General features: G+C 47.0%; 3 protein-coding genes and 1 long non-coding RNA gene across 5 annotated transcripts in view; 2 read left to right on the plus strand and 2 right to left on the minus strand.

Moving 5' to 3' along the window:
* The window catches only part of LOC137598634 (uncharacterized), a 28374-nt gene extending 28148 nt beyond the window's left edge, over positions 1–226 (minus strand). Inside the window, exon 1 of the long non-coding RNA XR_011036708.1 lies at positions 157–226. This is a non-coding gene — a long non-coding RNA (uncharacterized lncRNA). The remainder of the gene's footprint in view (positions 1–156) is intronic.
* Positions 227–483: 257 nt separating this feature from the next.
* On the plus strand, positions 484–9075 carry tbc1d7 (TBC1 domain family, member 7). Of its 2 annotated transcripts, XM_068320205.1 has the most exons (8): positions 484–1056; positions 1126–1206; positions 2041–2231; positions 2308–2445; positions 2530–2675; positions 3049–3178; positions 3249–3357; positions 8307–9075. In XM_068320205.1, exons 1-7 carry the CDS (start codon positions 945–947, stop codon positions 3333–3335), a joined length of 885 nt encoding a protein of 294 aa, XP_068176306.1. In that variant the 5' UTR covers positions 484–944; the 3' UTR covers positions 3336–3357; positions 8307–9075. The 2 variants fall into 2 exon arrangements, with proteins under 2 accessions (XP_068176306.1, XP_068176305.1); XM_068320204.1 differs by lacking the exon at positions 8307–9075 and having other exon boundaries at positions 485–1056; positions 3249–3919.
* On the minus strand, positions 4111–16211 carry phactr1 (phosphatase and actin regulator 1). Its single transcript, XM_068320201.1, has 13 exons — positions 16099–16211; positions 15147–15323; positions 8257–8421; positions 8050–8130; positions 7597–7962; positions 7275–7527; positions 6765–6958; positions 5816–5972; positions 5683–5738; positions 5548–5609; positions 5324–5464; positions 5165–5241; positions 4111–4943 (listed from the first exon to the last, which is right to left on the minus strand). The coding sequence occupies exons 1-13, from the start codon at positions 16115–16117 to the stop codon at positions 4928–4930; spliced, it is 1764 nt and encodes a 587-aa protein (XP_068176302.1). The 5' UTR covers positions 16118–16211; the 3' UTR covers positions 4111–4927.
* Positions 16212–16248: 37 nt separating this feature from the next.
* On the plus strand, positions 16249–20986 carry LOC137599340 (NAD-dependent protein deacylase sirtuin-5, mitochondrial-like). The gene is made up of 9 exons (XM_068320202.1): positions 16249–16572; positions 16780–16882; positions 16990–17123; positions 17223–17448; positions 18310–18397; positions 19852–19905; positions 19985–20108; positions 20202–20317; positions 20393–20986. The coding sequence occupies exons 2-9, from the start codon at positions 16780–16782 to the stop codon at positions 20460–20462; spliced, it is 915 nt and encodes a 304-aa protein (XP_068176303.1). The 5' UTR covers positions 16249–16572; the 3' UTR covers positions 20463–20986.
* Positions 20987–22941: the final 1955 nt, after the last annotated feature.

The following is a 22941-nucleotide window of genomic DNA, read 5'->3' on the forward strand; positions in this document are numbered from 1 at the left end:
TATATAGTTAACAAATTCAGTAGTACACAGTTAAAGCACACAAGTAAAACCTAATGACTTTTAGAAACCTAAAAAGTACTTTTTTGTTAGTGTCGGAAACATTAGGATGAATATTTAAAAAATTAAGAAATATGAGCTAGACTTTGCTGGACTTACAGAGAGATATTACTTCTCAGCTTTAGGCAGTCTCGGAAGACGAGGTCAAGTTTTAAAGATCGATTCAAACGTGCCCCGGAAGACAATGCAAATGGGTGGAGACTCTACCGGAAGACGTACGTGCCTAGCTGGAAATGCGCCTTCAAATTAAAAGCACACTTCGGACTTCTCGTTTACATTTTGAATATCAGCTTTAACATCAACATGCCAGAAGAAAAGAGATTTAACACATAGAAAATTACGTCTAGTTTTGATTTTTAATGATATCGGTAATATTAGGGGAAAAGGTATTCAAGTTTTACACGTACTTTGTTTCGACAGGCGTAACCGGATGTGATTGGCTAAGAACAACAACAGCTGTGATTAGCATGTAGCTGACTGAGCTTTCAATGGAGAAATGTTGTGATTGTTTACGACACGTACTTAATTGTCACGTAGTGTCTTTCCGGTAGTAGTTTTCGAGCTAACGCTAACGTTAGCATATCGGCTGTAGTTATGTAGTTAGCTTGCTAAGTTAGCTTCACCCTGTAGCTCATCCAGAGGGTTAAACGTCGGAGGAAGGTGAGGAGACAGATCGATATGTAGCTCCATTGTGCTAACATTGTGCTAACATAACACACGTAAATGCTAGCAGCTACCTGAGTTTAACCTGCTGTCAGTGTTAGCGGTTTACAGGCTAAAATGTTAGCCTCGGCTGCTTCATGAAACGTTTTACATCCAAACCAACTCGGACTTCGTTGCTATATTAATTTCGAGAAGTTATTGTGGAAACATTTTGGGGATAAAGTATGGCTGACGACCCCCAGAGGAACTTCCGGTCTGCTTATTATGAGAAGGTGGGCTTCAGGGGAGTGGAGGAGAAGAAGTCCCTGGAGATCCTGCTGAAGGATCATCCTCTGGGTAGGTGCGGGGTAACACCCAGTGGGTTTCAGGAGGGGGTGGTTTGTGATCAGGTCGTCTTCTCCACAGATCTGGACAAGCTGAGCACCTTCAGCCAGAGGTTCCCCCTCCCGTCCATGTACAGGATCCACGTGTGGAAGGTGTTGTTGGGTAAGACACCTGAACTCACTTCCTTATTAGTTGGCCGTTAGCTCTAGTGTTGAACTCAAATCAAAGATCATCCAGATTTTCCTCTCTAGTGATTTCATTGACGAAAACGGTCACAATAGAGCACATTTTATCTTATAAAGTCAGCTTAATACCAGAGTCCTGTTTCCTTAATTCTAAGGCCATGATTTTGGCCGCATATAAAAAAATTTTTGCGTCCACATGTAACCGCGTAGGTGCGCTGATCAACACGTTTATAAGCAGAACACCTCCGTGACAACTCCGAGAATGACAGGAGAGAGGACCAGTACGTGTGGAAAGTCGACCTCCATCACAGAGTTCTCCCACCAGCAGGCAGAGCAACCCGGTCCGACCCAGAACTGATGTCGGCATCTTTGGCGAGGAACATGAATGAGTGAATGAATTAATAAATAAATATATGAACTTTATGACTCAAAGAAAGAAATAAACAAACAAATATCCAACTGTCAGCATGTTTATCAACGCGTCTTCGACGTGGAGCTCTTCTACGTCAGAAAATAGCTGCTTTTAACTCCGTCCATTCTGTGTGTGCGTGTAGACACGGGTCACACAAGCTGACGTCACAGTGGTTTTCGTCGCAAGGAGACGCCCCCAGGATAGAAAAAGTTTCGGTTACAGCGTCCACACGACAACGCAGTTTAAAAAACACTTCACTTTGGGCGGCGTTTTCGTCCCGAATATCTGCGTTGTTGTGTGGACGGAAGGAGGAACCGTAAGAAAAAAGTCGCACTTTCAAAACGTGTGGACGGGGCCGAAGAGGCATCAGCAAACAAACACAGTCCTATCCCCCTCCAGGGATCTTGCCCCCCCACAGTGACTCTCACACCCGGGTTGGCAGCTACAGGAAGGGCCAGTACCAGGACATCCTGGAGGGCTTGGAGGTGATGAGATACATCAACTCCTGCACTCCTTCCACCCACATCTACCTGCGCATGTTCCAGCTGGAGGGCCAGCTGCTCCCCCGCTGCTCGGAGACCTCTCCCCCGGTGAGGCGAAGCGTCGTTAACGCAGTGCATTGTGGGTCTACCCCCAGCGCTTTGAGATGTGCTCCTGTTGTTTCAGGATGAAGAGAACGAGGACTTCCTGTCGATCGCTCGAGCCATGGAGGAGATCGTGGACGATCCTGTGGACTGCTACTGGCTGATCAAGTGCTTTGTGAACCAGTTCCAGGCAAAGTTTGGAGATTCTCTGCCCCACCTGGTTAGTGTTACAGAAAAAAAGGACTTCTTTTGGTGGGGGTGACTTGAATGAATAAAGATTCAGCTGCTTCCTTCTCTGCTGCAGCCGAAGAGCCTGGAGCATTACCTGAGTCAGGAGGAGCCCCGCCTGCTGACGCACCTGAGGAACAGCGGCGCCCTCGCTCTGCTGCCCTACAGCCTCTGGTTCAGGCGATGCTTCGCCGGCTGCTTCCCCGAATCCAGCCTGCAGAGGTGGGTTTATGAGATAAAATAATAATCCTTTATTGTACCACAGGGGGGAAATTTGTGCGATCAGGGGGGGGGGCAGGAAGGACCTGCGATAGCGTTCCTTCACACATCTCGGGTGAAGCAACCTATCGCTGAAGGAGCTCTCCAGTGATCTCAGTGTGCCCTGCAGAGGGTGGGAGTGGTTCTTCATCATCAATGACAGCTTGGCTGTCCTCCTCCTCTCCACCACCACCTCCACTGAGTCCAGGGAGCATCCTAGGACAGAACCCGCCTTTTTAATCAGCCTGTCCTGTCCATATATATTTGTATATGTGTGTGTGTGTGCATGACTTTTAAAGTTTGAACTTGTTCCTTGTGTTTGGCTGGTTGGGTTCAGGGTGTGGGACAAGGTGATCAGCGGCTCCTGTAAGATCCTGGTGTTTGTGGCCCTGGAGATTCTGCTGAGCTACAAGATCGTGCTGATGGGCATCAGCCGGCCCGAAGGCGTGGCCAAGTTCCTCTGCAACGTGAGTAGATGACAGCCAGCCAATAGGAGCGACTGTTTTGGTTTTCCTCTTGATAACATTTCCCTTCCAGATCCCGCAGGAGAACACGGACGCCATCGTGACCAAAGCCATCGACCTGTGGCACAAATACTGCGGCACTCCGATGCACGCCGTGTAACCACAGCAAGCTGGGCCCAGAGGTGAGCTGCTTTCCCACAATACATCAGGACTTCACTCCGTTTAGGGACTGCGCTGTTCTGTGTGGGAATTTCTACTGATGGGATCAAACAGGAAATTTTCATCAACCCGGAGATGTGGGATTTTCTTCCTGTTAGAGGAATCATTTAAAGAATCGACTCTCCTTCCTGCTCAACAACAGCTTCTGAGTTCACAAAACATTTTTGGAGCCTCGTCCTTGCTGCGTTAAACCAAACAAGTGGAACCGATGGCAACTTGTTTTAAAGTCGCTTAAAATGTTTACGTGTTGTTATACGTGAGCTTCTGAACACGAGGCTCTGATGAGAACCGATCAGCTTTCAGTTTGAAAAGCGTATCAATAAATAATAAATAAGTTTTATCTGTCAAACGTATTCAGTTCTGTTTAGCGTTGAGACTCCGTTAATGTCTTGTTGATGAAGAAACAGATGGACGTTAAAATTGACGGATGTGAATCTACAGGAAGGCCAGGAAGCATAAAAGTTCTTTTATAATATTTTTTTCTTTAAGAAACTGCATACAGCATCAAAGACAATAAATTAATACCCACATGCAGTTTTTCTGCTTTACAAAAACATCTGAAAAGTCTTGATTTCTTTCTTCACTATGTACAAGTCTCATAATTCTGACAATATGACACACACACAAACACACACACACACAGACAGCAGATCAACCAGTGCTCCCATTAATGTGGTCATGGACTGTAAACAAAACAGAAGGTGGCGCTGTTTTCTTACATTGTACCGCCTGAAGAATGAAGTGCTAAGATAAAAGTCTGTGAGTTCAGTAACGTCTCGACACGTCTACGGATGATTCTCCGAAACGAAACGAGTGAATTTGGCAACTTTTAAATCCCTGTAAGCGATCCCGTCGGCTCGGCGACGCACCGGGTTACTGAACTCTCACCCCGGGGTGCGTTCCACATCTCGACTTCCTCAGCAAGTCTCGTTGCTTTGGTTCAAAAGGAAAGTCCGAATGGTTTGGAACGCAGCCCACCAAAAATAGAACGCAAAGTTGAAATTATTGCTCAGTTGATTGGCGCGTGTGTTCGTGTGTTCCATCGCTCACCGGCTTGTAGATTTTATCAACATTTTGGCGAAAGATTCAGCTGCTGACAAAAACGTCCTCCTAGAGGAGAAACGCACCAACGTAATCACGCCCCCATCGGGAAAAAAAACACATCCAGCTGACAAAGGAAAACGGTGAAAGGCCAGAAAACAACCCCTGTGTTGAAAAAAAGTTTCATCGTCGCCCCCGGTCTCCAGATTGGCACAGACTCTGTTTTTATCTTCAAAAACTTCTTTGCTCAAAAGTCCTGCAAAGTAAAAACCACCTCATCGTCGTAGAAAACAAATAGCTTTTGAACGTCAAGAAGTTTGTTAAATCTCCACTAGGGGGAGTGGAGGGGGAAAAGGCGCTCGATTGGACCGCCTGAAGTGTTTGCCCACGTTTCCATGAACGCAGGTTGTGCTGCCAGGTAGACGCTGACTCTGAGGCGCCGGTGTTCAGTGTAGGACGATCGAAACGTGGCCCAGGAGCGTCAGACCCGCCTTAAGGTCGGTGAAACCTGCAGGGAGAAATCATGACGACAAAGTAAACGATGGTTTCTTATGCTAGGGGCGTGGCTTGGGTTTGGAGCCAACGAACGTCAGTCGAACTTGTCATCTGTTGGGTTGTACTTTTAGGACCTGAGGACCTTTGGGACTGGTTTTAATCCGAACATCCAAAACTGACTCCGAAACATAAGCTGCCATAAGCGGCATCGAGAGTGCTAACGGTAAATCTCACCTGGTGAAATGGCGACTGGACTCGTGCACCTCCATCTCTGTGCTTTTGAACTCGTTCAGCTCCTTCCGGATGGCAGCCTGAACAGCAAAAACAGATACTTCGTTAGAAACCACGGTCGTTCAAATGGTCCAGGATCGATCGCGTTCGTCCGCCTACGACCTTATCTGCGGCCGTGAGCCGGGTCCACGGCTTGTCGGCCCTCCGGTCGTAGTCCTGAGCCTCGGCCACCTCCACGTAGTCGCTGAAGCGGATCAGGATCTTAGCCTCCCTCAGCTCCTCCACCGTCGGCCTCTGACTAAGCTGGAGGATGCGAGAAAGGAGGCGCATCAGTCCGATCGAGTTTGTTAGGATGACGAGAAACGGGCCGGCTAGAAGCGTTCTACCTTTCTGGACAGGTGTCTCTTGATCTCCCTCTTCTCCTCCTGCTCCTCCTGATCGTTTCGAGCTTACAGGAAGTAAAAAGACGAGACGATCAGAGCAGGCGTGGCGTTGTTCTCCTGCTCTGTGGATTTACTCACGTTTGAGGATGTTCCTCTGCTCTAGTTCCTCTGCTGTCGGCCTCTGGCTCAGACGCCTGAAAGACAGACGTCAGGTTGACTACGTCTATCTCTAGAGCTGGTTCTGCTAACGCCGGTCCCACTGGAGGCTCACCTGGTCAGCTTGGTGGCCGTCTGCTGTCGGGACTCAAGCCTCTCCTGGTCTGACTGTAGCTGCAGAATGTTCTTCTCCTCCAGCTCCCTCTTTGACGGACGGTTACTCAACTTGATGGCCAGCGAGTCCTTTCGTAGAACCTTCATGGCCAGTGTGCCTTCAAGGATCATAGAAGAAAAAAGAGGCTAGCAGAGCCCAATCGATTGATCTGTCCTGTCCAACGCTGCAGCTCTGTGGTGCCTGTCAGCCCTTTGTAGCTGATTATTTTGGTTTGACATCACATTTCCTGATTGATTGAGTCTTTCCATAAACAGTATTGATGCAATTGTTGCCACAGCAACCAAACAGGACACGGTTAGCTGTGCGCTTGTGAGCATTTAGCAGCTAAACCATGAGCTGAGGTACATTTTAGCATGAATACCTTTATATGGTGAGAGTGATTGGAGATTCCAGGGTGATTCTAATTGTGTTTCTGCCCCCTAGTGGCCAAATTGTGCCATTGTGATAATCAAGTGTTTCCTTGATATTAAGGTATGATGACTCATTATTGGGGGCGGCATGGTGGTGCAGTGGTTAGCGCTGCTGCCTCACAACACGGCGGACCCGGGTTCGAGTCCCGCTCTGTGCGGAGTTCGCATGCTCTCCCCGTATTGCCCGTAGGAATGAGTGTGTGTGTGTGCATGGTCTTTGTCTGTGGCTCCGCGGTGCACTGGCGTCGTGCCCGGAGTGTCCCCCGCCTTACGCCCCATGCCGCTGGGACGGATATAGCGGTGGTAATCTGAAGATGACTGACTGACTCATTATTGGATCTGTAACGGATTATGAATGTTTTAGTCTACTTAAATTATTGAAATTTATAACTTTAATGCCAATATTTTTAATTTTACTACAAATGTGTATCGGTTCCAGATGTCGGTGGAATGATTTACTAGAAAAAGAAAAGACTTACTTGTGAGCAACGTATCATCCTCATCTTCCTCCTCATCATCGTCCTCCTCCTCCTCTTCGTCATCTTCTTCCTCCTCCTCCTCTTCCTCCTCCTCTTTGTACATACACGGCATGTCTTCGTAGTCTGCCTCGTCGGGAAGGTTCTCTTTGTCGTCGCACTCGATCATCACCGCAGGAACGGCGTGCATCATGGAGCTGTGTAGGGAAGGGGGGGTCGGTGTTGTAGGACGGTGATGATGATGATGATGACAACAATGTGAAAGACTAAGGTCCAACAGGTGCTTTTAATGAAACAATAAGCCATAAAAAATATCCAGATCTATCTCTTGATCCAAATCTGTACCGTAATTCCATGACACAGGCTCCACCCACTTCCCTAAAGGCTCCACCCACTTCCCTAAAGTTACTGTTGCTAACCAGGATGTTGGAGACTAAAAATACCAGTGTTAGCTCATCTTTACCGGCGTTAGCTCGTCTTAGCTCGTCTTTGGCCCAAACCTGCGGTCCTCACCTCTCAAACCTCTGCATGGTGAGCGCCAGCGTCTTGTTGAGCTCCTCTATGATCCGGCTGGGGGGGTGGAGCGTGACTGGCAGCGTCCCGTACTGTAGGGTGTGGCCACCCACTGGAGCATGGCTTGGCGGGGCGGGGCACTTCTGGAAGGTGAGCAAGGAGGTCTCCATGCTCCCTGCAGGTACGGAGATCATGAGCTTCTTTGGAGGTAGAGGAGGCGACAACTTCATCGACAGCTTCACTAGGGCGTCGTCTGTGGGAGAGGGGCGGAGTCAGGGGAATGGACGCGCCTTCAAGCACAGACGGCGGCGTCGGAGCTCACCTGTGATGTGATTAGGTAGCCTGTTGAAGGGTTTGGGCGGTAGCGCAGGAGGTTGTTTGTGTAGCATCGGAGGTCTGGGTTCGGCGCCGTCCGCCGGGTACGCGCTGGACTTCTTTGTTGGCGGAGCCTTGATGGATTTGAGGGAGTGGTCCTGTTGGCGTTCACCCTCACTTAGCATCTGCAACTCTAGAGAGGAGTCAGGTGGAGCTCCATGACAGTGGAGGCGGGACTTTCGTGGGTTCCCCCCCCTACCTCCAGCTCCCTCCATCGGGTCGGCACCGTCCGACTCCGACGGGTCGGATCCCAGCTCCGGGGAACGGCCGTTCTCCATCGACACCTCCTCCCGCTCAGCCGAGGCGGAGCCATCTAAGACAAGAGGCGGTCCTTAAAAACCTGGTTCAGCAGAAGAACCGGTCCAGATCCAGATCTGTGATCCAGATCAAACAGGATTACCTTTGTCGTGAACCTCCTTCAGGACCCCCTTCTTGATGAGCTCCTCTCTGCTCTGCCGGGTGGACATCTTCCTCTCCAGCGCTGGGGGGAGGACAGGAGACGTCAGATCAGGGTCAGACAGGACTGATCAGTGAACCTGGCCGGAGGCGGTTGCTGCGGCGACGGGAGAAGCAGAGAATGCCCGCTATGATGCGTTCGGGTGCTCACCGGCAGACGTCTGCTTGAACTTCTCGCTCTTCTTCTTCCTCCACTTCCAGGGCTTGAACAGACGGCCCAGCGTGGCGAACTTGCTGCGCCGCCGGATGGGAGGCGTGTGCGTGCCCGGCACCAGCGAATCAGAGCGCATCGCTGCCAAACGCTCTGCCTCTTCAGCTGCAAAACAAACATGTAAACAACTTGGATAAAAGTGTGTGAACGATCAGGTGGCGATCGTTTTAACGTTCAGCTTTCTTGTATCCGGTGTGAAATGTTTCCCCGTCTGTGACGGAGGTGTGGGGCCATGGATAAAACAAACACACCCTCCACCACACAGAATCTTCACCAACAACCTCCTGTTTGAGTTCTCTGTGTCGTCCTGGTGTGAAAAACAGACTCAAAACTTCCCCGGAAAAATAAAGCAAAAAGCTCCACCTCTGTCAGGTATCTTGGACCAATCAGAGCACAGCTTCTGATCACAGATATATAATCAATGACTTCAGAAAACAGAATGGAAGCAGAATTCTAATAGGATAGAAAAGTTTGTCATCGGCCCCGGAGCAGGACGAATTAATGATTAATAATAAAAGTTTGTTTTGTCTTTAAACTAACAGGAAAGGAGGTTCTGGTGTCAACACTTGTTTATTAGTAGACAGATATAGTTTATTTGTAACAGATATAGTTATAAGTACATGCTTTATATTTACAAGTATGAAATTGATCGTGAATTGTTGTCCTGGGATGTCATTTGCTCTTATTTTGTGAATATTACTGAAATTAATAATTACTATCTAATACACAAGAAAAAAAGACACATTAAAATATTTGTGTGTTTCTATAAAGATTTTTTCTTTGCAATTTTTATGTCGATCAGTTTATTTTGGGTTCTACATCATATAGCAGGCATAGCCGGCTAAGCTAATCATGTAAGGAATGAAGTCATACAGCTCTAAACGCTTTATTTTACCACAACAATAAAGTTATTAGTTTCACAGTTTATTTAAGATAAAACACTAAAACGACTCAGCAGCGTTAGCGCTTTACATATATTTTGAAATGCGTTGTTACTTCCGGGTGAAATGTTTATATCCTGACCCGTGTCACGCCTCCACAGATTCGACCAATCACGGCCGGGTTTTAACGGGCGCCTGGTGATGGCAGCCAATCAGATCGAAGCAGGTTGTTCACGTGACAGTTTTTAAATTGTTGTACATTATTTCTACTCGTTTATTATAATGTTTTGAGTTTATTTTATGTGCAATTACATACTTAAATTTTCTATCCTTTTCACTGTTATTACTACAATTATTACCACAATTTCAATTATTATTACAATTTTGACTTTTTAAAACAAAACATTTGTAATACTAATCTGATTTCTTTACACCTTATTCTGAATTCTGGTGTTATTTGTTTTCAACAAAAATATTTCTAAAGTACCTGAATCCTGCTTATATTAAAAAAAAATACCAAAAGTGCTTCAAGGAAACAAACTAATGAGTGAATTATAAATTAAAAGCAACAGAATCAGATTCTAAAAACAGAGGAACTCAGACTGCAGCGGGTCAGGTTGTCAAGAGAACTGGTTCCACACGTTGGACCTTCAGCAGACCGCAGTTACTGATGATCGCCAACAGGTGGCGCTCACTCAGATAACTCAACAAAACACAAGAAGCCAGAGAAATTTCCTACTCATGAGGACTTCGCTCCTCATCTTCATCACCTTCATCTTCATCACCTCACGGGGTTCAGTCTGTTCTCTGAAGCCTCAGGAGACGTGAGCTTAAAGACGTTAATCAATAAATCCATCAATAAATCCATCAATAAATCCATCGTCTCTCCTGCAGCTGGTAGAAACAGGTCGGCCTGCAGTAGGATTCACATCGATCGGCCTCCAGGACGCCGTCAGGTGTTTGACAGCAGCACCATCATCTCCTCCTCAGCAGCAGAGGTGCATGATGGGAAGGGTGTGCTGTTTTAATGACGTTGTGATTTAAGAAGCAGCATGTAGCCGTCAGCAGCTCGGTCTGGATCGGTCTCTCAAGCAGCCGAGTGGTATTTGTGTCCTCCTGCTAGACAACAAATGAAGGCGGCGGTGGAAGCGTGACCTCCTTACAGGAAGCAAAAATAGCTTCACAAAAAATTGGAACCACAACAGCGACTTACAAAGAAATGTGTCACCAAGAGGAGGGTTTAAACGAGACGTCGTGATTATAAAGACGTCAGGCAGCCGATGGGGACGCGTTTAGCTAACACGCTGCAAAAACAATCATCTGAAAGCCCCGCCTCCCGTCAGGAAATCACAAAAAAACTTAAAATAGAAACGAATCATAGAGGAAGACGACACATCTTAGCCTTTTCATGAGAGAACTCAGTTCATACCACTGTCTGGTTCTGGTCTGGATCTCCATCAGCTCCAGACCTTCATCACTGCTGACCCAGAAGATCCAGAACAGACGCTCCAGCAGCTTAGAACAGTTCTGGATCAGACCCAGCAGCTTTGAGGTGTTCTGTGGAGTCATGAACCAAAGAGAATGAAGATCCGGGCAGACCCCAGAGTCCACGATGTGGTTCCACAAGACGTTCTGGATCATTTAAGAGGCTTCTCCAGACTGGAACCCATAGAAAACCTCTGGTGGATGTGAAGGCGGCGGCTGCTCTAGGAAAAGCAGAAACATTCCAGAAGTGGAGGATCTGGATCAGATGCCTCAGGAACCAGAAGCTGGATCTGGATCTGGATCTGGATGTAAAGGGTTTCTAGAAAAACTGTAGATTCTGGTGGTTCCGGACTGGACCATCAGAAAATGATGGACCTCAAATGAAACCCGAACATCCGACTGACCGACCACATCCTACCAACCAACCGCGGCACCATCAGAACCTTGACCCATGATTTGTTTCTACGTGTAAAAAGAAAGAACAGTGAGGTATAAAAGAAGCTGGTCGTTTTTTAAAGCCTCACATAAACACAGCTGATTATTGATCCGGTCCAGACGTCACATGTCCGGGCCTCAACAGCTGTCTATCGAATGAAAATGTGCTGATCAATAAGACCGATGCTGTCAGACTTCATGCCTCTAAGCTGTTAGCATACAGCTGTTGATTGAACCTGCAGTCCTTCTAACGACCAGCAGAGGTCTCCTTAACTTAACTCCATAGAAAAAATTACGTTTTTGGATAATTATCATGTAGAGAATCAAATTAGCTGGTGCTTTTATTTTGAAATTTCATTCATTTCCATTGTTTCAAGCAAACAAACAAAACCCAGACCATCTTTTTGATCCAAACCAAAGCCGCGGCCGTTAGTGTCTGTGTGATTAATGGAGGGCAGACACTATTTCTGATGAACATTAACTCCTCGCCTCCTCCTGTCTCCTTCAGAATAAAAGCATTAATCATTCTCTGGGTCCTGAAGGCGCTGCTGCTAAATCAGAGGTGTCAGGATTAGACTGGATGGAAAGATTCAAATGATGTCCAATGACAGACTGTCCTCTAATAGGGATGAAACTAATGAAGGGGGGGTTGTTTGTTTGTTGTTGTTTTTGTCATTGTTGCCCCATCGACAGACATGGGGCAACTGAACAAAGGTGTGACTGGATGAGGGAGGAGGAAGTTCCAAGATGTCTCTTCCTCCTCGTAGTCTTTCACACACACCCTCCCCCCAACACAATACAGAGCGACAGTGGGTGTGTGTCGTTTGTTTGTACGTGTGTGTGATGCTATCGCAGGGACGTGAGTCATCCCTCTCACACGGCGGCTCGTCGGGTTCGTCGGCCGTCTCCTCGGATGCAGACGGATGGAAGAGAAGAAGCGTCTCACACCTCATGAAGACCAGCGTGACGCCCCCCCCCCAAACCCACCATAGGACACCAGCTGAGAGTCTTAGTGGAGAACCTTCCCTGGCTCAGGTTCTCCTCTCAGCACAATGGTTGGCTTGTCTGAGCTGAATGGAACCAGCCCCATGCCAGCAGAGGAGGAGGAGGTGGGAGGGGTTCCAATGTTTTGTTGAAAGATGGGGGGGGCAGGAAGTACTAAAGCTCTCCCAGTTCTTCTGGCTCTGTCCCTGCTCCTCTCCTTTAACCCTTTCATTCAGGTCTCTACATTCCAATCCGAGCACAGCGAGGCCTGCCTCTTGCTCTTTGCTGAGGAAGCATCCACGGTGCTCTTCAGCCCGTTTTGGCTCATTGTTTTGGTTGAGTCCAACTCTCAGCTGGTCTCACTTCTAGCTGTTTCTGACTCTCCAACATGACCCGTGTCTTCTGTGGACGGACACCAGAAGACGCGACCTGGGAATAAACGGGTTCAGAACGAGGCGACCGTCTGATGTCGGGTCAACAAGTGGACGGAAATGCGACTCACAGTGAGAGTTCCTGTCGCTGTCGTGTTGGTGTGTATGTAGGTGACGGTTGCCAAACACATTAGCCTCAAATCCATAATGCATCAGAGCCACGCTCTCGTCTGCCCCCGGCAGACACAAACATTCACAACCAACGGGTCGGTTCCACCATCAGGAAAACAGATCTGACAGCAGGGGGCGGTCTCAGGTGGCGTTTGACTCCACGCCTTCCTGATATTTCATTGAAACACACACATGTTATGTAGAACAACGATAACCTGAAGGACACACAACAGGGCGTGGACCCCAGCCCCTTCCATTCCGTCCAATCCCTGCCCAAACCAAACCAATGAGCTTCCTGCTCTCCTTTAGCCTTCAGTTTCTCAGCCTCACCACGACCCCGAAACTAAAGACACAACACAAAAAGAATCGTATCAGCAGCCAATGACACGGCAGGGTTACCACCCTTTACTCCCTGCTAGCATCAATTTAGCATTCCTAGCGAAGTATGAACCGAGAGAACCAGATTATTTCCTGTTGAGGAGCCGCACCTGAACTTTATCCCATCCCTGTCGTTTGGTTTCGACAGCCATCATCCATCAAAGTCCAAACGTGCAGGAAATGAGTGGGGGCTCATATCTGGGAGGAGGGGGCTGTATTTCAGCTAAACACATGAAGTAAACGGCGATCGAGGGAGTGGGCGATTCCACCGGCGTCACAAAAACACGAAGATGGGAAAGGAAGGGAATACATGAATACATACACAAACAAAGAATAGAACTACTCTTGCTGAGGAGGCTAAGCTAATCTCGCTAAGATGAAGGGGTTAATAGCAAAACAGAACGCAGAGGAAGCTTTGACGAAGAGGAGAGGGCGGCTGAGAGAGATTATGAGAAGGTTGGGTCTGAACTCATGAGTCATGAAGGGTCTAAACGGACTAACGGAGGCCAGGAGGGGTGATTACAGGGCAAACATGTGAGACTATCCTGAGCTCATTAGCATTTATGTAAGGCTGGATTTTCTCCTGACAACAAACGAGCAGAAAACACGACCAGAAGTTACGAGTTTTTAAAGTCTTTGTTGTTTCGCTTCATATTTTTGGATTAAATTGGCAGAAAATGAAGATTTACTTTGGCCTCCTCATTCTGGTGGGATTATGTCTGACTCACAGCGACCGACACGAGGAGGCGTTCGTCGTTCCTCCACTTTGTGTGGGATTTATAAAAGATTTTTATTTAGAATATACAGTGCACCCTCGCACATTCGCGCATCAACGCTCGCGACTTTGCTTCATCGCGGATTTTTGGTCGGCAGTCACGTGATACCGTACACTCATTCTATTGGCTGACAGCATCCGGAAGTGCGCTTGGTTCTGTGAATCTCGGACTTCCATGAGACAAAAAAGTGCTTTAAACAGTCTATCAGAGTGTGGGAAAAAGTAAAACAGATAGAAGGTGGTTTAATATCAGTATGGGGGGGGTTCACAAACGTTTAAATTACTGCAAATAATAAGAAATAGTTTGTCACCCAATCGTGGAATTCATTAATCGCGTGTGGTTCCTGGAACGTATTTGGGTGGACTGTAAATTCAGTTTGAAAGATGTGGTTCTGTTCATCTGACATCAGGCATCTGGGTTGATTGCATCGGCAAATACAACTTTTAATCAGTAATATCATAAAATGTCATTTTAGCCTTTGATTTTTATATTTTATCCAAATGACTCACTGAGATTTTGAAAGAAATTAAACCTGCCTTTTAACAGGCAGAACCCCCCGGCCAGACCCAGGCCATCTGACTATCCAAGTGAAGTTATTATAATAGATAGAAGGATGAATGGATGGATGGATGGATGGATGGATGAAAATGAGGAAAAAGCAGCACAGCACCACCTGACCCGGATCTGTCTCTGGAGGGGGGGTGTTCTAGGGGGTGGGTCGCTCACAGTTGGAACACCGCAGCTCATAAACGCGTAGTGATGATCACCAATAGACAACATTTGCGCAAATCCTCCAGGCATCTTCAGCACCGCGGGGCCGTGGACAGCTGACCTGAAAGACGCCCCCCCCCCCTCGGTGATGGGGCGGGGGGGCGGGTCCACGGAAGAATTCAAAACGGACATGCATGAAATTACCAAAACCGATCCACCAAGATGCTGATGATCCTGATCCCGTGACCATGGCAACAAAGGAAACAATTACTGATCGACGCAGCAGAAGCGCGCCCACCCCCTCCCACGCCCCCCCCCCCCCAACCGAATGCAATAATAGTAATAATGCGTTTAGGATACTGAGGACCGGAGGTGGTCCGGTTTGCACCGAGGTGGAGCCCTGTCGCAGCCACCCGTCATCCCGCAGGGCTTCCAGGAAATAGCCGTGTCCCGCGGCATCACACGCACAGCTGGACCGCAAGAGTTTACGTGGGAGATTGTCGCCGTGCGTGATTCACCGCCGTCCTTCCAGGTGCAGCCGAGCACCGCGGGTACCGTCTCCGCACGGTGATGCGTGGGAACTGTCGTGAAGGCGTGAAGCGCGTGCTCCCGCATCACCCCGACACGCGCCACCCTACCTGTCTCCAGGTGCAGGGAGATGCGCGCCTCGTTGATGTAGGGCGTGTCGCTCTTGGACCGGACCCTCCGGATCGGCCTGCGGTCTACCTCCTCCTCCGGGGCCGCCGCCATGTTCGGCCAGCCGGGCAGCGCGACTGCGAGAGACTCGGCGCCGCAGCAGCCGCTCGTGCACCCGCCTGGTAGTCGGTGTGGGAGGGGGGAGGAGGGTCGGGGGGGGGGGGGGTAGGACGGGAGAGAGTGAGTCTGGGATCTATTTCAAGTTCTAACGAGAACACCAATAGAAATAGATGAGGCTCCTCTCTGCAGGAGAGATCATCAATCAATCATCAATCAATTATCAGCAACAACTCTGATTGATTATATGATTTTATTAAGCAAATATTGCGAATTATTTCTGTTATGGCGTCAAAATTAGGTTTTGTCTGTAAATGAAAAAAAAATTCAGACAACCTTTAAATCAATCAAGTAAGCATCGTGGGTTTATTATTATTATTAGAGATGTTGGGGTCCGGCCACACAAGTAAGATTTTTCCATTATTTTAAATAATAATCTGTTCTTAATTATTAAAAACCCACCGCTCTTCAGGTTCACTAGCCACTAATCACATTAAAATCTTTCATTCAATCATCATTATTATTATCATCATCATTATTATTATTATATCTCTGTTATTATTATTATATCTCTATTATTTAATATTATTAATATTATTACTATTATTATATTCTAAAAAAATATTATTTATTATTATTACTTTTATATATTTATCTCGGTAATAAAGTCAAACCAGCAGGTTGATTCCTGATTTATGTATTTTTTTATTTGATAAATCAAACTTTATTGTTCATTAATTTGAACAGGAAAGAGCAGTAATCCGTCTCTCCTCCCTGCAGAGCCTCCCTGCAGACGACCACGCCCTCTGCTGGTCAGACGACATCAGTGTCGCTCACATCTCCGCTCCTCTTCCATTGGCTCCTGCCTCAACCAATCAGCGTGCCCCAAGCCGGCTCGTGGGTGACTCAAAACACCGACTGGTTTCCTGTTGTCCTCACTGACTGCCTTCCGTCTGTCAGGTGAGTAGTTAGCATTATCGTCGTTAGCAACAGTTAACCGGCATGACGTCATCACCGGCACCTAGCTTCTTATGCTACGAACGTGCGCGCGCGAGCCTCTAGCGAACCGGCTCGGACTGTTAGCCTCCTCTAGGTAGCACCCCTCACCGGTAGCACCCCTCACCGGAAGCACCCCTCACCGGAAGCACCCCTCACCGGAAGCACCCCTCACCGGAAGCTAACAGGCCGTCGTAGCTAATGTTCCACGGTGGCTCGCGGGCAGACAGGTGACCGGAACGATGCTACGTCACCAGGGGACTCACACCGGCAGCTCGCGCGCACGCTAGAACGGCTAAACACAGGAACTAGCATGTTAGCATTGTGTTTGTTTATGCTAACACGGGTTGTTTGTCCTGCGTTTATTCACATGAGACCATATATGGTCATTTTTAATCTTATATTATTATTTAATATTCTTATTATTACGATTATTTTGTATTTTTATATTTTTTATACTGTTTTTTTGTATTTTTAAATATTATTTTTATTTTATAATTTTATCTCATTATTTCCCAACAGATGGTTGTGCGTCGATTGGCCCACAGAGGCGTCTTCAACTCCCACCTGTGTGACCTCCTGAAACCCCCTTGGCGTCGCCCCATCATGGCGCGCCCCAGCTCAGGTGCTCCTCGCCTTTCCTGGTTCATCTTCTTCCTCATGCCACACATTTCTCTGACGGTCTGTTTGCATTCCTGTGCTTTTTTTTAAAATTTATTTATTTATTTTCAGACCTGGCAGCTTTCAGGGAGATTTTCTCCAAGTCCAAGAATGTGGTGGTCCTCACCGGGGCGGGCGTGAGCGCCGAGAGCGGGGTCCCCACATTCCGGGGGGCCGGAGGCTACTGGAGGAAATGGCAAGCACCGGTAGGAAGCCTGATCTGGTTCTAGTCCGACAAGAACAGTTCTGGGAGTGTATTTATTGGATATTTCCCACAAGTCCCTCTTCGCGTGTTCGTCCTGCAGACGCTGGCGACCCCGGAGGCCTTCTCCAGTAACCCGTCCCGCGTCTGGGAGTTCTACCACTACCGCCGCGAGGTCATGCTCACCAAAACGCCCAACCCGGCCCACGTGGCCATCGCCGAGTGCGAGGAGCGTCTGAGCAAACGTGGACGTAAAGTCACGGTCGTCACGCAGAACATCGACGAGCTCCACCGCCGCGCCGGATCCAAAAATGTCCTGGAACTCCACGGTGAGTACGTCGCCGTGGAGACGCCGGCGAGGACCGAGTCAAATCCAACATGTTGAAGTGTTAGAGTTTTAGGTGAAAATCTGTTTAGGGTGGATCTTTTATATAAAGATAAAATCAAAATCAGAATTTTTTTATTTTATTTTTACTGTAAGAAAAATGTTAGAAATATTACAAATAATAATAAAAATAATTCTATAATCCTCTTGAGGTTCCCTGATCTGGATTAAAATCCAGGTGAGAGGGATTAAAGCCTGTATCTGGATGTTGGTGGATGGAAACAACATCAGTGAGACCGGATCTCGTTCTCATTGGTGGAGTAAAGACGTAGCTCGTGTGTTCTTCTTTTACGTTTCTTTTCGTTCTTTATTATCGCTTACATTACTTATATATAATTTATTATACACAGGTAATATCTGCTTGTCTATTGGTTGATAAAAATATGTGGGGGTTTTTTTATAATCTAGGGGGTCTGGGACTTTTTTTAAAAGACTGGAACAAACTAAAAACGTTTTTTTTAAATGTTGTTTGACTTATGAGTTCAGTCGCGGAACGGATTTAACTCGTATCTGTAGGTTCTACTTTAGATCTGATCAGGTTTTAGTGGAGTTACGATCAATCTTAAAATAAAAATAAACCAAACTGATTCATGATTAAATGTAATTTCCCACCATAATGAATGAGGTTAATCCAATGTTTTTATAAAACACAGGAATGTGTTCATTAGTCGTAAAACGAACATGTGGAATAATCCTGGTTTTGATTTGTGGTTGTATTTAAAACAAAACGCCTGCAGCGTTAATCCACAGGTCTTTTTTTCATTGTCTGAGCCGTAATCTGGCGTCTTTGGTGTCGTTAATCCAGGAAGTCTGTTTAAAACGCGCTGCATGAGCTGTGGTCATGAAGCAGCCAATTACAAGAGCCCCATCTGCGCCGCTCTGGAGGGAAAAGGGTAAGAACTCCGTCTGATGAATTACACTGTTTTCCTCAACAATATGAAAATGTGTAATAAGAATTATCCATCATACGTGAGCGCTAAATGTCACCCCGGAAAAACGTGGAGCCAAATAAAACCTGATGACATCCTGGATAGGAGAACGCGTGACCGCGCTGAAATGTCACTTAAAACGCCGCTAATCTGACATTTAAAAGGATGTTTGTAATCCGAACAAAGGATGGAGGCGTGTTTAACGTCCCGCTAACGCTAAATCAATGCAGCCGATTGATAGATGTAGTTCTATTATTAGACGGGTTATTTCATCAGAACTTCCTGTTTGTCTTTGTATAAATTGCATCTTTTAATTAAATGTCAACTAACAAACGCTTTCTAAGAGATGACGGTTTGATTTCCAAATAAAAATCTAAATGTCGTCCGAGGCTGACAGACGGTTGGGGGCTAGTTTTGGGGGGGGAAATATAATAAATAAAAAGTCCGTTCATTTCCAAGGGTGAATCTCCAGAAACCCAGAGTTGATTTAAAGCCTTTAAGTCACGTGTCAAACTCAAGGTCCCGGGGGCCAAATGTGGCCCTCCACGTCATTTTATGTTGCCCACGAGAGCATAAAAGGTCAGAGTGTCTAATAATAAATACGTCAAATTTGTTTATTAGTTGTTTTCCCTGACGGAATCTCCTTAAGGGATCAATAAAGTTCGACTCTACTCTCTCTGGACTACATTTCCAAAACTACATTTCCCACAATGCAGTAGTTCAGCCCATTTTAACTCTGACTAAACGTTGTGAACAAAGTTAACGTCCTAACTTGTGCCTGATGTTATTTTTCTTTACTGATTGATAGTTTGATCCTTGATTGATGGAGTTCTGTGGGTTTAATAACCTGACAAATGAAAAGGATTTATGTTAGAACAGAGAAACAAACAAACATGTTTTTTTCTGTCTAACTGTAATGTTTGGAACTAGAATAAGTCAGAATTAAGGAGTAGTTACTAGTGCTGTCAGGCCATTAAAAAAATTAATCTAATTAATTACAGGATTTGTAATTAGTTAATCTAATGAATCGCATTTTAATCTCATACCTGCTAAAGGCCCCCAAATAAAGAATTTGAATTGTAGGACATTACAAAACTGTAGTACATGACTAATCAATAGAATACACTTGCCACTCACGATTAATTGCGTTAATTTTTATAGCACATTAATTTGCAGCGTAATTAATTAATCTGATTAACGCATTACACTGACAGCCCTACTAGTTACATTTAGTTACATTTATTAGTTACATCTGGCCCTTTGAGGACAGACATGATGCTGATGATGCCCTCAGTTTTGACATCCCTGCTTTAAGCTAATAGCATTAGCGCATTCTCGGTGAGTTAGCATGTAGCACTGGGACAGGTGTTCCAGTTCCACCTGTCTCCGGGTGTGATCGGTTCTTTCTCCCCCATCAGAGCTCCAGACCCCGACACCGATGAAGCCAACATCCCCATCCAGCACCTGCCCAGGTGAGGTTCGCTTCCCGTTAGCGCTCTGCTCTTTGCTCTCGCGTTGTGTGTGTGTGTTGAGTGTGTGTTGGCGTCTCAGGTGCGAGCAGCCGGGCTGCGCCGGCCTCCTCCGACCGGCTGTGGTTTGGTTTGGAGAGTCTCTGGACTCGGACGTCCTGCAGCGCGTGGACGCCGTGTTGGACGCCTGCGACCTCTGCCTCGTGGTGCGTTTGAGTGCTCTAAATAAAACGACGTTTCTAAATCATCTAAGATTCTGGACCTCTACTCACTTCCTGTGATCCGATCCCGCGCTGCAGGTCGGCACATCGTCCGTCGTGTATCCCGCCGCCATGTTTGCCCCCGACCTGGCGTCCAGAGGCGTCCCTGTGGCCGAGTTCAACATGGAGGACACGCCAGTCACCATGCGCTTCAAGTAGGCCCCGCCTGCCGCCATGCCCTGCCTCAGTCATACCCGTTTCCACGGTAACGTTCTCCCCTCCTCTGTCAGGTTCCACTTCCAGGGGCCCTGTGGGACCACGCTGCCCCCCGCTCTAGCGCCACACGAAACCGAAGACTAAACAGGAATGATGGACCGGACTGATGCATGATGGGAAAGCCTCTCAGTCTGCAGCCTTCACAACTGCGACGCACTTTACAAGCGTTTTCAATGCCTTCTAGTTTTAAATACTTCTTTTTAATCTCGAACATGGAGGGAATATTTCTACAGGGGGTTGCTACAGCGACACCAGCATCCGCTTACCACCATGACAATTCAAGTTCTGTTCGGAAAAAAAAGTACTAAAGATTAACACTGACTCCAAGTTGGACCTGACTCCATCTGCACTGTGAGGATCTGACAGCAGGGGGCAGTGTTCTGCTGCCGACACCTCCGGGAAAAAGTCCCTGTGTGTGTGTGTGTGTGTGTGTGTGTGTGTGTGTGTGTGTGTGTGTGTGTGTGTGTGTGTGTGTGTGTGTGTGTGATGATGAGGACGCCGTCCATCGGACTCAAACCCGCGCTGGTCGAACTGTCGGTTCTGCACATGTGTTCTCAAGGTTTGGACAGGAAGTGTTCTTTCAAAATAAATTCCTCTGATCTTCCTCAGCTTTGATGTGGGCGGAGTTTGTCTTGGTTCCCTCGTGAACCAATAGGATCTCTGTAACCCTTCATTCTTTGCAGATTGGGTTGAAATCCAGATCTTTTCTGCGAACCAAAACATCTGGAGTGACCTTGTGGGTGGAGCCTCCCCTGTAGACCCCGCCCCCTCCAGGCGTTCATCACTGAAGGTAAATTCTGTAAATGAGACGTGTGACGACTGATATTTGCTTCCTCTCGGTTAATCAGCTGTTTTCCCGTTTCGATGCCGTGAGTGTGTGTGTGTGTGTGTGTGGCGTCCATCCTCCTCCTCCCCCTCCTTGGGTACGTCTCCATCACCTGCTCATTAGAGAGAGGATGATGGTCCGACGGTCCCCCCTGACTCTGCTCCAAAAATAACAGCCAATTTCCCGCCTGTTAGGCGGCGATTTCACACCAATCTGCGTCGTCCTGCCGGCTCCGCCCGGCGGCGAGGCGGCGGCCGCGAGAGAGAGCGAGGATGAAGAGGATGTGGGTCAGGGTGTAACGTGTCTGAAACACCAGTTCTTCATCCTGTAAACGCGCCGCTGTCGTCGGGCAGCGGCGCAGTGCGACAGCGGCGCCGCGGCTCAAAGACAGTTTTAGCTGTGGTTAAAGAATAATCAATAATTCATCCAAAAAAGTAACAAATCTGGAGAAATATCTACTGATTATTGTCTTCTATTCAACATAGTGGTTAGCATGTTGTTAGCTGTTAGCCAGCAGTGAGGCCGACCAATCAGAGGCTATTTTATTGCTTTGATTGTTTCTTCAAAAAGTCAAATTAATATTTTTTTATTGCTGTTGTTTTAAATATTTTAATGTTTTTAAAGGACTCTTTATCGTCGTGGAACAATGAGCTGATTTTGTGTGACTTCCTGGGATTGGCCAGAAGTGATGATGACATCATCGCTCCAGACCATATCTGACTTGATCCATAATTTGGATTTAATGATCCCAGTTAGTCAATCTAGTTGTTCTGGTGCAAAAAATCCAAACCAACACCATCGTCACATGGTCACATGACAAGGCTCGGCCTATCAGGCGACTGATCCGCCGTTTTAATACTTCCTCCTGTCACTGAGTGACGTCAACGGACTGATGACGTCTGAGTTAAGCGATGAAGAGCGGCTGCATCGTCGGGGTTACGGTAAACGTCTCCATCAGTGTCACTGTGTCAACGGGAACCGCGTCAGGTGCTGATGTCCCACCGCTGCTTTATGAGCAGCGCCCACATGACCCCGCCCGACAGGCGCTGGCGTCAGCGTGTGTGGAGCCGTCTTTAAAAAGCAAACAGGTCTTACTGTTACTAAATTAGTTGCAAAATTTCCTCATTATATGGAAAATTAAGAAAAACTTTTAAAAATCCACCTTCCCATCAGCTCTTCTAAAATATTCACAAGTTCCACAATTTAAGCTCAAAAAATGATTTTAAATTTGACTTTTTTTAGTTTTTGTTCCCCGGCAACCGATCAGCAAAGTTTACAGAGACGTTAGCTGCTAAAGACGCTAACAGTCGTCAGAGGAGAACGAAGAACACGAAGGAGAGCGAAAATTTGATCTAACATCAAAGGGACGCGTCTAAAACCTGGTGTCATTTGTTGTATTTTCACGTGTTTTTGTTTGGATCCAAAAGGGAAAAGCAGTTAATGTTAGCATAACCTCTGAGCTAGCCTAGCTGCTAGCCTCTTTCTTCAGCGATTTCGCTGGCGTTTTCTTTGTCTTGTTGGATAATAGTTATCCTGATTTCGTGTGTGTGTGTGTGTGTGTGTGTGTGTGTGTGTGTGTGTGTGTGTGTGTGTGTGTGTGTGTGTGTGTGTGTGTGTGTGTGTTCACAACAGTGTTGTTTGACAAGCTTAGCAGGATCAGGTGCTGAGTAATCTGCTGGTAATGAGGCTCACATTGGTGTGTGTGTGTGTGTGTGTGTGTGTGTGTGTGTGTGTGTG

The sequence above is a fragment of the Antennarius striatus genome, chromosome 7 (assembly GCF_040054535.1).
Source record: "Antennarius striatus isolate MH-2024 chromosome 7, ASM4005453v1, whole genome shotgun sequence".
NCBI classification, from domain to species: Eukaryota; Metazoa; Chordata; class Actinopteri; order Lophiiformes; family Antennariidae; genus Antennarius; species Antennarius striatus.